Consider the following 14,115-nt stretch of genomic DNA (forward strand, 5'->3'; position numbering starts at 1 on the left):
TCCACGCAGTGTTGTAAATATGTGTTCTGATTGGTCAGTAACAAAGCAATCTCATGGGAGGGAAAAAGGGCATTAAGAGTAGGAGATGACAATGGTTGGTTACCAAGCAACCATATCAACTGCTGATTATTGTTATAACGAATTTATGTCGCTATTTTGGGGTTTTTATTACTAATAGCATATAGCAAAAAATTTGGGACCGGAGGTTAATGTCGCTATTCAGGGGTGTTGTTATCAAGAGGTTGGACTGTAAGCTATGCATAATTCAATGCAAATCTTCAAACATGGTGAGAAATGTTTTAGTGAAAATCAGCGTTTCATAGCCAACTGAAAAGACAGGGTCTATAAAAAAGGGGGTGAAAAGGTTAAAGTCACAATCTTTGGTTTATGTTACAGAAGGGCATTATTTTCAATGTTTGAGTATGAAAGCGGTATGCAAGTGTTATTGTGATGATAATGTATCAGTATTTTAATAAATATGTCTTGTCTTTCAAAGTGATTTTCTCTTTTAAAATTTTATTTTGGCCCTCCTCCTTTCGAATGTGAATAATCTGAGCCCTAATTAAGATAATTACTAAATTCAAACTGCATTTTGTTCCAAAAGGGTGCCTCTATTCAATGAATTAATAATATGGGATTTGAAATCTTCTGTTATCCGATGGGTTGTGCCAGATCATCTCACATTTTCTAAAAATCTGTTAGAAAAATGAACATGCTTATAAGCAGAGCCCATCTGGGTTAGCGCACTTATAAAGGGATAAATTTAATAGGTAAAAATTAGACTTCATGGCTGGAGTGGGAATATACTTAGAGCCAGATTGTGCTTAAAATCTATGCGCTTATAAACATAAACACCGTATAAGTAATCTGTTTAAGAATTTTGATGACATTATCATTTTATCAACAAAGAAATTATAATAATTATTAATTTTATCAAACAAAAAATCTAAGCATTTTTTCTATTTTTGATCTCTAAATAAATAAAAGATCGAACCCTGATTTCCAAGTGTGTTAATCGAATTCCACACCTTGACATTTAAAACAACCCAAAGATGCATGGCTTTAAAACTACAGAATAATCAAAAACACCAACAAAAAAAAACGAGTTCCACTACAAGGACAATAAAATTCCTTCAAAATCACACTGAGCTGGGTGGTGGTCTGTATATGGGAGTTCTAGATGTTGACCTTGGAGCACTCATTGTAAGAGACCTTTGTAGCTGGCGTGATGTCGCTTGTTCAGAGGCAGATTTTGTGCACAATGCCCAGACTTTGTGGAAAAGCTGCTTTACTTCTGTCCTAAAGTTTACATTGCAAATGAGGTATACAAATGGTTTTACTAGATAGTTTAAGAGGTAGGAACGCACACAGAAATTGAACACAATTTCAGTCTCATCTGATGAAAATCTGTCAAAGAAATTTGTGGAAGCACACAAAGTTGTTACTACTACAAATGGCAACATGAAAAAAACAAAAATTACAGATATTACCATAAAAATTAATGCTTGCTTTGTAGTCTTAACATGGAGAGGAACCACTACATTGTTTTGTACAGAACTATTAACAGGGGGCCTCCCAGATTTAACAAGACCACCTGTTTTTAAAGGAGCTCTCGTCTGATCCACATGAATAGGTTTGGGTGAGTAAGTCATCTTCACTGGACTGTACAAGCGACTTAACTCTTCATTTGTAATTGAGGATGAGCTTGTCTCCTCTTTTACAAATCGGTGTGTTTTAGGAAATGCACGTTTCACTGCACTTGACTTTTCTCCCCTCTCAGCAGCTTGTTTCTGTTTACACAACCAAACACCAATAAGGCAATAAAAAACAGTCATAGCACTTAAACTGACAGTGAAGGGGAACAAAACACAAATGTAATAAAATATTTGTAACCATCTTGGTAGATCAGGGTCAACCGAACATGTTTTCCCATATACCCTTGGGTTTATTGTCAACACTTTTTTAGTTCCAAACACAGCCAAAGATGATATGGAGAATAATAGTGCTATGACAACAGCAGCGACACAATATAGTCTTGCTTTTTTAACTCCAAATTCTTCATTTGGTCTACAAAGTTTTTTATAACAATCAAAAGAAACACAGATTAGAGTTAAACAAAAGCCACAAACTATCCATGTCTTTAAAAATCCCATAATTTTACATAAAGGAACTATATCATACACATATGGTAAGGCCAAATCTAATATTTCAGCAGGAATTCCAATTAAGCATCCAACAATGTCAAATATGGCAAAGAATATGAAGAAAAAATTTGATGTCGATCGCCTAGAGCGGCATCTGTATACGTAACACACAATAATATTGCATAAAACACTCAGCACCATTATGAGTCCAAGTACAATAAAAATGGGTAAAAAGGACATTGCTTTCTGCCCATTTAAATAAAAAATATCTTTAGATGTGTTGGAAATAAGAAAAGGCAGAGTTGTATTAAAAGATTTTCCAGTCTTGTCTAGATTATTGGCATCTTTTTGATTCTGATGAAAAACTTCCATATAGGATGCAAAGTAAAATTTTTGGACACCTTCACTATTATTCAGAGGATGATTCTCCCCGTCATCAAAATCCATATCATCCATTTTGATCCTCTTTTCAGTTTACCTCATGTTGCACACCAATCCTGGGAGGGGAAGAGGGAAAAAATTTAGATTCTGGGTTAAAATGATCTTAGAGAGATCTTATTAAGTATCTCTCTCTCTCTCTCTCTCTCTCTCTCTCTCTCTCTCTCTCTCTCTCTCTCTCTCTCTCTCACACACGCATATAAATTTCAGCAAATTTCTGCCTCTTTTGGACAGAATGTCAAATGGCCTCTAACTTGCTGTATTTTGGATAGTATAAAATTACTTGTTACAAGTGTGTGTCTGTGTGTGCACATATATATGTAGGGATGTGGGAAATGTCGATATGCTGTTTGGCTTTTGTGGTGTATGATGGTGGGTGGTCAGTTGCCAGTAAAAAAAAATTCTGTGAAGACAAGTGTTGAATATTTCCATTTATTTAGTGCAATCGTTGTGAATGGGTTGGGTGTAATGATTGCATTGACTGCATTTTTTTATTTTTTTTGGTCAAGTAGCCATATTGTTGTTGAATAATATCCAATGTGTCAATATGGCTGATGTTGGCTTCTTTCAAATTCCAATCATGTTCCCAGATGGACCATCACATGACTGTAAGGAAGTCTTACTAATAGCCTTAAACCCATTTATAAATTGTTTGTTAAAAATAGTTTGTTGCATCATGTTTTATCAATTCATTGGGAAATTCCACGAAAATGTCAACCGAATGGGTGTTTTACAAATTCTTAAGAACATATTAAAATTTGGTACCAATTTGTTGGAAAATCATTCAGGATTATGAATATAAGCATATTTCGTGCATATTTGTGGTACAGGATGCTTATTGTAGCTTTATGTAAGGGTATCCCCTATTTGAAGAACGAAAAGAATATTTTCTCAATATTATAAATCTTGCAACTTCTACAAAATTATAGCCACCTTTGCTTTTGTTTATTGATATTAAAACAATTATAAGTATCAGAAACCTATATAAACATTCAAATTTACGATTTTAATGAAATGTTGTCCTCATCTGTCGTTTTAATGACCTTGGGAAATTGTATGTCAGTCCGTTACCATTAAAACAGTATTTTTTCATCTACGAAAGATGTGATTGTTGTACAGACTCACTATTTCAGATTTTCTGTTCTTACATGAATGGCTTTAGCACTGTAAGATAATTTTTCAAGATATTTATCATTTAAGGTACTTTTGTTGGGTAACGGACTGACATTTTTAAGGGTAACGGACTGACAGTAACAGACTGACTAATTCTATTTTAATTCAAAGACAATATATAAAAGTTGTTTTTTAAGTCTCTCACTCCAATGTGTTTCAACTGATCAGGCAGCCATTTTATAAACATTTGGATCATAAAATTTCAAACACTGGTCTTCAACATCAAGCCTGCTATTTTTCAATAGGTAAGTTGAATCTTTTAAAGCTTGTGAATCTTTTGATCACTTGAAGATTTTTGCTATGTTTGAATTGAGGGAAAAACACTGTTTATTGTTCTATAATATCCTTATGACAATGGAGCAAGTAGTAGTCTTCTGTTAAAGGGGCAAGAATCCATGGGAGAAAAAAAAAAGAAATCAAAAATTTAAATTAATGTGGAAAACTTTTGAGTCCCTGAGGCTTTAAATATAGTGGGTCAGCAAGCTGTATAGCTGTGTATAATGTCAATATTTTAGTTGTTACAAAGTAATGTGATACAAGTCAGAAATGAGCTTTATTTTCTTAGTTTTGCTGTATTATTTTTAAGAAAACAAGATTTGCTTTTTATTCTGATTTGACTTTCATAGCTTATGATGTAATTTCGCTCAATTTTCTTTATTCACAGGTTCAAGATGCCTACTCTGTCCATGGTTCAAATTATCAAGAAAGACTGAAAACTGATGGACATTACATTGTTTAGGAAAAAGATAGGCAACAAAAGCAGGAGTCTCAAAGAAAACTTGAAAATGATTGTAAAGGACGCTTAAAAGAAATAACAGGATTTTTCAAGCAAAATGGAAAAAAAAAAGAAGAGAAAAGCCGATCAATCTACAACTCCAAAAAAAGTAAACCAAGCACACCTAAATCCACATCTGCCTCACATTTCAGCACAGGAAAGTAAACTACTGAATTCAACTTTGAGTCTACAATCCTCCCAAAATTTAAAAAAAAATTAAACTATGCCTGGACTGCTAAGGGCATCCATCAATCAATGGTTTTTGAAATATTTTAATCATGGAAATGGGAATTCAAGATGAAATATGATAATTTTATCGAAAATTTCTATTTGGACAAGAACTACTCTTGGCAAGCACCAAGGGAAAAAGATTTCATAATTGTGAGAGATGAAAAAAAAGAAAGGATGAAAATTCTAAAAAGTTTCCTATAAAAAAACCCTGAAAAAGAGGTTGTTAGTGAATTTCATCCAGGAATCAAAATTGGCTTAAGTTTATTTTGCTCCCTCAGAACCTCAGAATGTACTTCTAAGAGAAATCCCACAATCTGCATAGGAAAATTGTAACAATCAAGGATCAAGGATAAAAATGGTCCAAATGAAATTTTTGAAGATCTTTCTCAGATCTTATAACTGGCTTTCTGGTCAAGTGCAGATGAGGAAGAGATTGACTGCCAATATTATCGACCAGTTTGCAGTGACTGTCATGGCCTATTGACAATTCCTAAGCTTGAGGAATCAAGATGAAATACAGAATAAAGATTAAGCTTTGAAAATAAGTACCAAAAGAATGTTAAACCTCCCCCAGTTTTAAAGTCCTTTCATATCTACATTTTAAAAAAATGATAATTTAATTTCATAGTTGAAATAAAGTTCCCGTTTGACTTTGATAGAATAGATTTCAACTCTACAAATCATTATTTCATTATTTAGTTTTTAAAAAAGCAAAGTTGGGATTAAGGTAATCAGATGTCACCCATCGAGTTACTCATCATGCCCAATGTAGCTTGACATCCATATAAGGAAGAGTAATGGTTTGATCAATCACACTGGGTATTCAGTGTTGCTCATAATTACATAATGTGTTCTTTGCTCTGGATTTTATGTAGTAACCATTATTCTGAGTAATAAAATTCAGAGGTGTCAGTCCGTTACCATCCATTTGTCAGTCCGTTACCGACACTTTTTCTAAGACTGCAGATTCAAATTTTGGACAATCTTTTAAATATTGCTAGTGGGTTGTAGAACAACTTCTCGTGGTTACTATAAAAGAACTTATTTGTTACTGGAAGGTTTAACTTCAGAAAGTTTGATCCATCTACATATAAAATTGAAAAAGATGGATTTTCTGATGTCAGTCCGTTACCAACATTATAATGTCAAAAAAATTCAAGTTGATAAAGATTCATCGTAATCCTTTTAATATATGATAAGGGAGGACATGATACATGTCCATGGGAAATATTAGCTCCATACAATAAATACATTGCATTTCAGAGCACGAAATGTATGCATTTTTGGTCTGATTTGTCAGTCCGTTACCCGTGGAATTTCCCCATTACTACGTAACAGGTAACAATGTATAATAAACAGGATGTTTTGTACCAAAAACCAACCCACTTTCAGATTCTTGCCTTATTTGTGTCACCTATAATATCCTCATGCATTGTTATTGTTGATAATATATTGACATGATTCGCCCACGAAGCATGACTTACTAGTAAAATTGTTCTGTCTTGAGTTATCCAATATTGAGTAATTCAATTTAATAATGTAGGAAGATATTCTGCACTATACCATACATGAAATTCTAATTTCCTGCCAGAATAATATATAAATTAACTCTGTTTGAAGAGTAACTTCACTTATCCTGGAGAGTCCGTAGACGACAGAGCCCTAGAAGTCCTGGTCAGTCAACGAGTATATAATAATAGACACATTTCATTTATTTGAAGGACACAAGTCCTAAGTTTAACTCATATTTAAAGACAGCACTAAAGTGTTGATTATTATAAACATGAAACTTGTGATCGTTAATCAGCCGCGTTTGTCTTACTTTTGCCCAACATTGAGGTATGTATCAAATTATAATGTAATTATTATAGAAACTGTCTATTAATTTGATATTTTAACATAATATCATCACATTTAAATGATGCTGTTGTATTTTTATAATAATGATTTCCTAATGATAAATCATTATTTTATTTGATTAATGATTTCTTTGCATTGTAATTGATAACATTAAATCCTCAATGATGTTGATATGACACTTGTAATTTGTTATTTGACTTCAGTAATATTACTGTTTTCACTATAATACCATTGTCATACTATTGATACAATTAATCATTTGTAAAAGGCTTATCCTAACATTATTTTGTTAAACATTTATTTATATATTATATTCAATTTAATTTACAACCGATTTGGGTTCTATTGATATAAGGTAATATTTTATTTGTTAAGAGAATTTATTAAGAAATTCCTATACAAGTTAGTAATTTAGAGTTTGACACTCTACAGCACTTTACTTTACGTTTGAGTGACACCAAAAGATGAAATTGTCTGAGGATTTATCCCCAACTTTACGTTGGAGTGACACCAAGACAAACTGTCAAAGGTTTTATCCGCAACGTTATGTTGGAGTGATATCGAAGGACGAACTATCGAGAAGATTTCAACCACAACTTTACTTTGGACCCGGAGACGAAGGACAAGAACAAGAAGTTTCCATCCATAACAACTTTAACCTGCATTGTTTCGACTTTGGAGTCGTCAACCTATCAAACAAGGTCCACCCAAGCAAAGTTCAACATAACCGGGTCGTGATACTGATATTCTGATTGGTCTGTGTGTACACAGGACAGTTTGCAATGACTTGTGTTATTGTTAATTTAAGTGCTAATATTTAATTGTGTTATTTTACCTATTATTATTCTTCGAGAGTAAGGTAAGACAAAATACCCAAAGTCCCTATAATATTTTATTTTTCATATCTTGTACAAAGTCCCTGGTAACGTCAAATACTTTGTAATTTAATAGATTGATTATAGTTCGTATAATAGTCTATTATTATTTGATTTAAGAACCTGCTATCACAATAATTTCCCTGTACTATACTATATTATTAGCTTTGTCAATAAATATATCTATAATTATATTGCTTGTTATTCTTGACTTCTTGTCTGTGCTTTGTGCAATCTGAAACAACAGTCCTCTTTTTGAAACTCTTCTATATGTCTGAGTAGATTGAAATCTCCTACAATGGTAGCTTAATTTCTATCGAACTGACCTCGTGACAAGAACCAAACATGATTATGGAATTCTCAATAAATTTATAATAACAACATTTAGATATATTTGATTGAAGACTTCACCGTATATATAAGATGTTTAATCTGTTTATATAAATGAGAATCTAGTGATCGATTAACTAAATAAAAAATATATAAATAAATAAATAAAAGACTAATGACTCAACACCATTCAGTGTGATAATGGTAATATATAAACATACATTGCAAGCCAATGATGAAAACAACACTTTGATTTTATATCATGTTTTCTTTTCCCATTTCTTTACTCTTTTTTTCATTTATAAAAATGAATTAAAGGTATCACATTTAATTTATATTATATGTGAAACCACTTTACTATATATATATATATATATATATTACTATTTGTGTTTGTCTGAGAGTCACACATTTATAACTACTCTCATTTAAATCTAAATCTTTAAAGTGCGTAAATAGTTTGATATAGTCGCATCTCTCTTTATCCGGATCTCCACAATCCGGACAGGTCGCCCAGGGATGAGAATGTTTTCTTCTTTATTTGTACTCCAGAATCCGGAAATTCTTGTTTCTGGATCCAAACACTTATTTTTCATTGGTTACAGCCCTGCCTTCTCAATTAATGTGTGTGCAATAATCAACAAGAAGTGTCAATCACTGTGATTGGTCACTGTTATACACAATCCGATGCCGACAGGCACCAAACCAACCCCTATCATTTGGTATTTGACTATTGATGTCATTGGGCATACAAAGGCTATCGTTTCCAATTGGCTAAGGTCTTTGATGACTTATTTATTAACACATTTAACACTGTTAATGTTAAGCATCGCCACCATCCTAATCAGTGCTGATGGTTACAAAAAGTGAAAAAAAAAAAAGAGAACAAAAATTGAACTTGCCTGGCCTAGCCCCATTTTACTGCACTAATCCCCACTTTTAGTGCCCTTTATGAGTTTAAGACCAATTTTAAAATAAAAGTTGTGATAATGATAACGGACTGACTATTTTCACTGTATCAAACTGTCTGACAGACTATTTTCACGTATGTATTAGCCAATCAGAAGCCAGGATATTAACTGTGACATATGTGCCTCTGCATCCAGACCATTAGAATTCGACCCGACATCATTTCTTCCTGCGCGCAGACCAGTTAAAAAAAAAAGAAGAAAAAGTTTGCCGAGAACAAGGGAGGCCTCCCGAAAGTCGAAAGCTCCTCGTTATAGCATTTCTTTCAATTTGTATTTTTCACTTTGGACCTTTTGTCAAGACGTCTATTTATTTAATTTGTCATCAAGTTAAAAATTTCCTAATTTGACCATTGTTTTGAATATCGGCCGCCATTTTGATTTGTGAGGTATTGAAAGGCAGTGCAAAGCAGTCCTAGGGTTGTTTTTTTGTTTGTTTTCCTATTAGGAGTAGTTAAAGATACTAGGTTGTATTTTTTCTTAGGAGCGAATATTTGGCATGATGAGCTTTCGGAAGGCCTCCCAAAGCTATAATAATACAGGCGGATTCATAATTGGTTACAGTTACCGATGAAGCTTTCCAATTTCGTGGCGGCGATGGGGTCTCGAACCCGCGACCTTTCTAGTACAACAACAACACCTGGCCGGGGAGGGCGTGGCTCTACTGTATGAGTATGAGCTATTCACAACTCGAGAAATAGTGATTTCAATCTCTATGTCTATCTTGAGCCGCTACCCCCGACTTCTTAAGGTCATGGGTTCAACATAGACAAACACTGCGAAGTTTGTTAACTACCAAGATACCATTATCACCGTACGGTGAAAATAGTGTACACCAAGATATGACCGTACGGTGAAAATAGTCTCCCACACTATCATCACCGTACGGTGAAAATCGTCCACCAAAATATTACGGGATGGTGAAAAAAGTCTCCCACATATACTCTCACCGTATGGTGAAAATCGTCCACCACGATATTACCGTACGGTGAAAATACATATGTAGTCTCCCACACTATTATCACCAAGATATTACCATACGGTGAAAATAGTCTCCCACACTATTACTGATATCACCAAGATATTACCGTACGGTGAAAATAGTCGGCCCCACTGTTATCACCGTACAGTGGATAATATAGAATTACCGTACGGTGAAAATAGTGTATCAGGCTATTTTCACCGCAAGATGAAAATCGTCTCCCACACTATTATCACCGTACGATGAATATAGCTTTCCACACCATTATAATGAATATATGTAGTCTCCCGCACTATTATCACCGTACACTGCCTGAATATAGCCTTCCACACCATTATCACTGTACGGTGAAAATCGTCCAAGATATTACCGTACGGTGAAAATAGTCTCCCACACTATTAGCACCGTACAGTGAATATCGCGTGCCACACCGTTATAGCGAATATAGTCTCCCACACTATTATCACCGTACACTGAATATAGCCTTTCACACCATTATCACCATACGGTGAATAGTGTGTCAGGCTATTTTCACAGTAAGATAAAAATCGTCTCCCACACTATTATCACTGTACGATGAATATAGCTTTCCACACAATTATAATGAATATATGTACTCTCTCGCACTAGTATCGCCGTACACTGAATATAGCCTTCCACACCATTATCACCGTACGGTGAAAATCGTCCACCAAGATATTACCGTACGCTGAAAAAAGTCTCCTACACTATTATCACCGTACGGTGAAAATCTCCACCAAAATATTACCATACGGTGATAAAAGTCTCCCAAACTATTATCACCGTACGCTAAAAATCGTCCACCAAAATATTACGGGACGGTGAAAAGTCTACCACTACCACACTATTATCATCGTACAGTGAAAATCGTCCACATAGATATTACTCGTACGGTGAAAAAAGTCTCCCACACTATTATCACCGTACTGTGAAAATCGTCCACCAAAATATTACGGGACAGTGAAAAAAGTCTCCCACATTATTATCACCGTAGGGTGAAAATCGTCCACCAAGATATTACGGTACGATGAACAAAGTCTCCCACACTATTATCATCGTACACTGAAAATCGTCCACCATAATATTACGGGACGGTGAAAAAGTCTCCCACACTATCATCGTACGGTGAAAATCGTTAACCAAGATATTACCGTACGGTGAAAATAGCCTCCTACACACGGTCAGGCTATTAATTATTATCATCGTACGGTGAAAATAGCATGACAGACTATTTTCACCGTACGGTGAAAATTCTCTTCTTCTTCTTCTAGGTTCCATGCCTGGTCCAGGCTTCGGATACTGCATGAATTATCTCTCTCCATTCCTCCCTGTCTCTTGCCTTTTCAAACAGCTCTTGGATTGTTAGGCTGGTGAAGCCCTTCAGTTGGTCTATGAGTGTTTTTCTTTGTCTCCCCCGGGCGCGTTTACCAGGTATTTTTCCACAACTTGCCAGGTATTCATTCTTATCTTTCCTTACTATGTGTCCGAAAAAGGATAGTTGTCGATCCACTATTAAGGGCATTAGTTTCCTTTGTTGGTATGTTTGTTTTAGCACTTCTTCGTTCGTTTTGTGTGCAGTATACGATATTCTCTGCATCCTTCTCAAGCACCACATTTCAAAAGCTTCAATGTTCTTTTGTGTTTCTGCATTTGTAGTCCAGCTTTCGCATCCGTATAACAAGATTGGCCACACGTAGCACTTCAAGACTCGGAATCTAATCCCGAACGACATCTGTTTGTTTTTCAAAATGTTTCCCAGGTCCATGAAGGCCTGTTTGGCTTGAGTTATTCTTGCTCGTATGTCTCGGTTACATCTTCCATCTGTTGTCACTATTGAACCTAGGTATTTAAAACTTTCTACGTTGGTAAGTTGCTCGCCGTGAATCGTTATATTGCAGGTGTTGTTGTTTTCGGGGTTTTTCTGTATTACCATGCATTCCGTTTTGGTGATATTCACTTCCATTCCCTTGGCTTCACTATCTACTACCACTTTGTCAACAATCTTTTGAAGTTGGATTTCTGATGTTGCAATGAGTACCGTATCGTCTGCGTATCTTATATTATTTATGTTGTGACCTCCCACTTTTATTCCCTCCATATTATTTATGCCCCTCATGATTGTTTCTTGGTATAGATTAAACAGATCTGGTGAGGCAACACACCCTTGACGGACTCCTTTCTTAATAGGAATGGAATTTCCTGTAGAGTTTCCGATTTTGATAGATGCCTGCTGGGTGTAGTATAATGTTTGCATGAGTCTGAGGTCTTTCTCATCAGCGCCAATGGAGTGCAGTTGTTTAAGTATTTCTTCGTGGCGTACTCTATCAAAAGCTTTTTTGTAGTCGACAAAACAGAGGTATAGTGGGGTCTGAACCTGTATAGCTCTTTCACTTAAAACACGGAGGAGGTATATTGCGTTCCTTGTCCCTCTGTCAGGTTGGAATCCATATTGTTCTTCTGCGATTTCGGGGTTAATCTTATTCCTTAGCCTGTTGATAATTATACGCAACAGTATTTTGTTGATGTGGCTTATTAAACTTATAATTCTAAAATTTTCGCATCTGAAAATAACGGTGAAAATAGCGGCTTCCTAATGATAATTCATTGATACTCTAGCCTCTAGCTAACTTCTGGAATGTGGGGAAACTGGTCAATATTTGTTTCACCATAAACAAGTTCCCCACTGCCAGTACACGGATATTGATGAGGAAATAATGTAATTTTTTAAAGTAAGGAGGAAATTCCTCCTCTGACTCTCGTCAATCAGGCCAAAGTCAACAATGAATATGAAGTTATGAAGTAGATAGATAATGAAGAATGCCTCGGCCTCAGTCGAGGATTCGATCGTTATCTATCTAGATGTCTATGTCTATACTATCTATGCTCTTTTCACTGTCACTGTAACTGTGGTATTTATAATTTATGATTAATGAATTAATTGATTTAATGTTGAGATTTTTATTCCCATTAAAATAAAAAAGTTTAACTTTTAAGTTCTATCTATTTACTATTTTCCTCAGACAGTAAGTCTGAGACTTAGACACTTAACTTAGATTTAGATAGCCAGAGATAGACCTTTATTATTATTACTTAGGTCTTAGTCTTCCTTCTAGACTTATTGAAAAAAATCATTCATTTGACTCAAATATAGATACCTGAAAATAAATTACTCTCTTACTTCATTTCAATGGGGGTTTTTTTATAATCAACATTTCTTTTAATGAATGATTCGTTCTTGTTATTTTGGTAGGTTGAATTCGTACAAAAATAGAATTTGAAAACGCAAAATATCTATCTAGAAGTAGAATACCTTGATGAAAGTTGAATTTGGACGTTCCTCGTCTCAACCATTTTATCCATAATGAAATAATCCCACATACGTAAAGTATTGAAAGTAAAATTCAAAACAAATTCTAACACACAACCAGAGCCCTCTGGCTTTGTTTTATCGCCAACTTGTGAATGGGCAGGATGAGGCGGATGAGGTTGAATGAAATCGAGCTTCGGTTGGGCTCAGGGTTGCCAGATTATTTTTCAACAAAATGCCAGGGGAAGACTCAAAAAATGCCAAAACACTCAAAAAAATGCCAAAGTCTGTTGACTCCACCCCCACTAAGAAAACTACTCACTTTTGATAGACAATTTACTATCATATCCTGGTGGCTTGCGTGTTTTCTTTTCTTTTTTTTTTGAATTATACTAAATTTCCTGTTGGGGTAATGAAATAATTAAGAAAAAGTGTCATTTGAAGTATAATATACAAGAAAAGAAAATGCCAAATGAAAATGCCAAATGCCAAATGATTTTTCTAATGCCAAACGGTTTTCAAAAATGCCAGATTTTTGGAATCTGGCATTTAAAATGCCAAACTGGCAACCCTGGTTGGGCTGGCTTGGCTGACGGAAGTGCTAAAATTACAATGATGCGCCAGGTGTACTGAGTGGGCCTCCCTGCCATAGTAAAGGCTACACCACACATTTATTACTGTATTCTTGAAATCATTTAATTTATGGGGAGGGGAGATGCTATCCTACATTAATAACAAAGGCCAATTAATTTTTTTTTAAATATTCATAGAATTATATTTGTTCATAAACATAATAAACTATTTAAGGCACCAGGCAGCCAATCTGGACAAATTAGGTCACCAAAATGCACCGATCAAAACGCCACCCTCTCTCTCTCTCTCTCTCTCTCTCTCTCTCTCTCTCTCTCTCTCTCTCTCTCTCTCTCTCTCTCTCTCTCTCTTGGTGTGTTGGATTTGTTCTCCCAGCTCTGTCGAATTGATTAAACATTTTACGAGCGATTTGATACCCGA

The 14,115-nt window shown here is 34.9% G+C and overlaps 1 protein-coding gene across 1 annotated transcript; it reads right to left on the reverse strand.

Moving 5' to 3' along the window:
- Positions 1–514: 514 nt before the first annotated feature.
- LOC144968438 (uncharacterized) lies at positions 515–13,707 on the reverse strand. Its single transcript, XM_078906813.1, has 3 exons — positions 13,675–13,707; positions 13,108–13,298; positions 515–2,641 (listed from the first exon to the last, which is right to left on the reverse strand). Exon 3 carries the CDS (start codon positions 2,598–2,600, stop codon positions 1,140–1,142), a length of 1,461 nt encoding a protein of 486 aa, XP_078762939.1. The 5' UTR covers positions 2,601–2,641; positions 13,108–13,298; positions 13,675–13,707; the 3' UTR covers positions 515–1,139.
- Between the last annotated feature and the right edge of the window lie 408 nt (positions 13,708–14,115).

This window comes from Berghia stephanieae, chromosome 1 (assembly GCF_034508935.2).
Source record: "Berghia stephanieae isolate SIO BIC M18660-M18661 chromosome 1, UCSD_Bste_1.3, whole genome shotgun sequence".
Classification (NCBI taxonomy): Eukaryota; Metazoa; Mollusca; class Gastropoda; order Nudibranchia; family Aeolidiidae; genus Berghia; species Berghia stephanieae.

Bases quoted from the DNA above. Each gene is read 5' to 3' on its own strand.
- LOC144968438 (XM_078906813.1), bottom strand. From the start codon at position 2,600: ATGGATGATATGGATTTTGATGACGGGGAGAATCATCCTCTGAATAAT.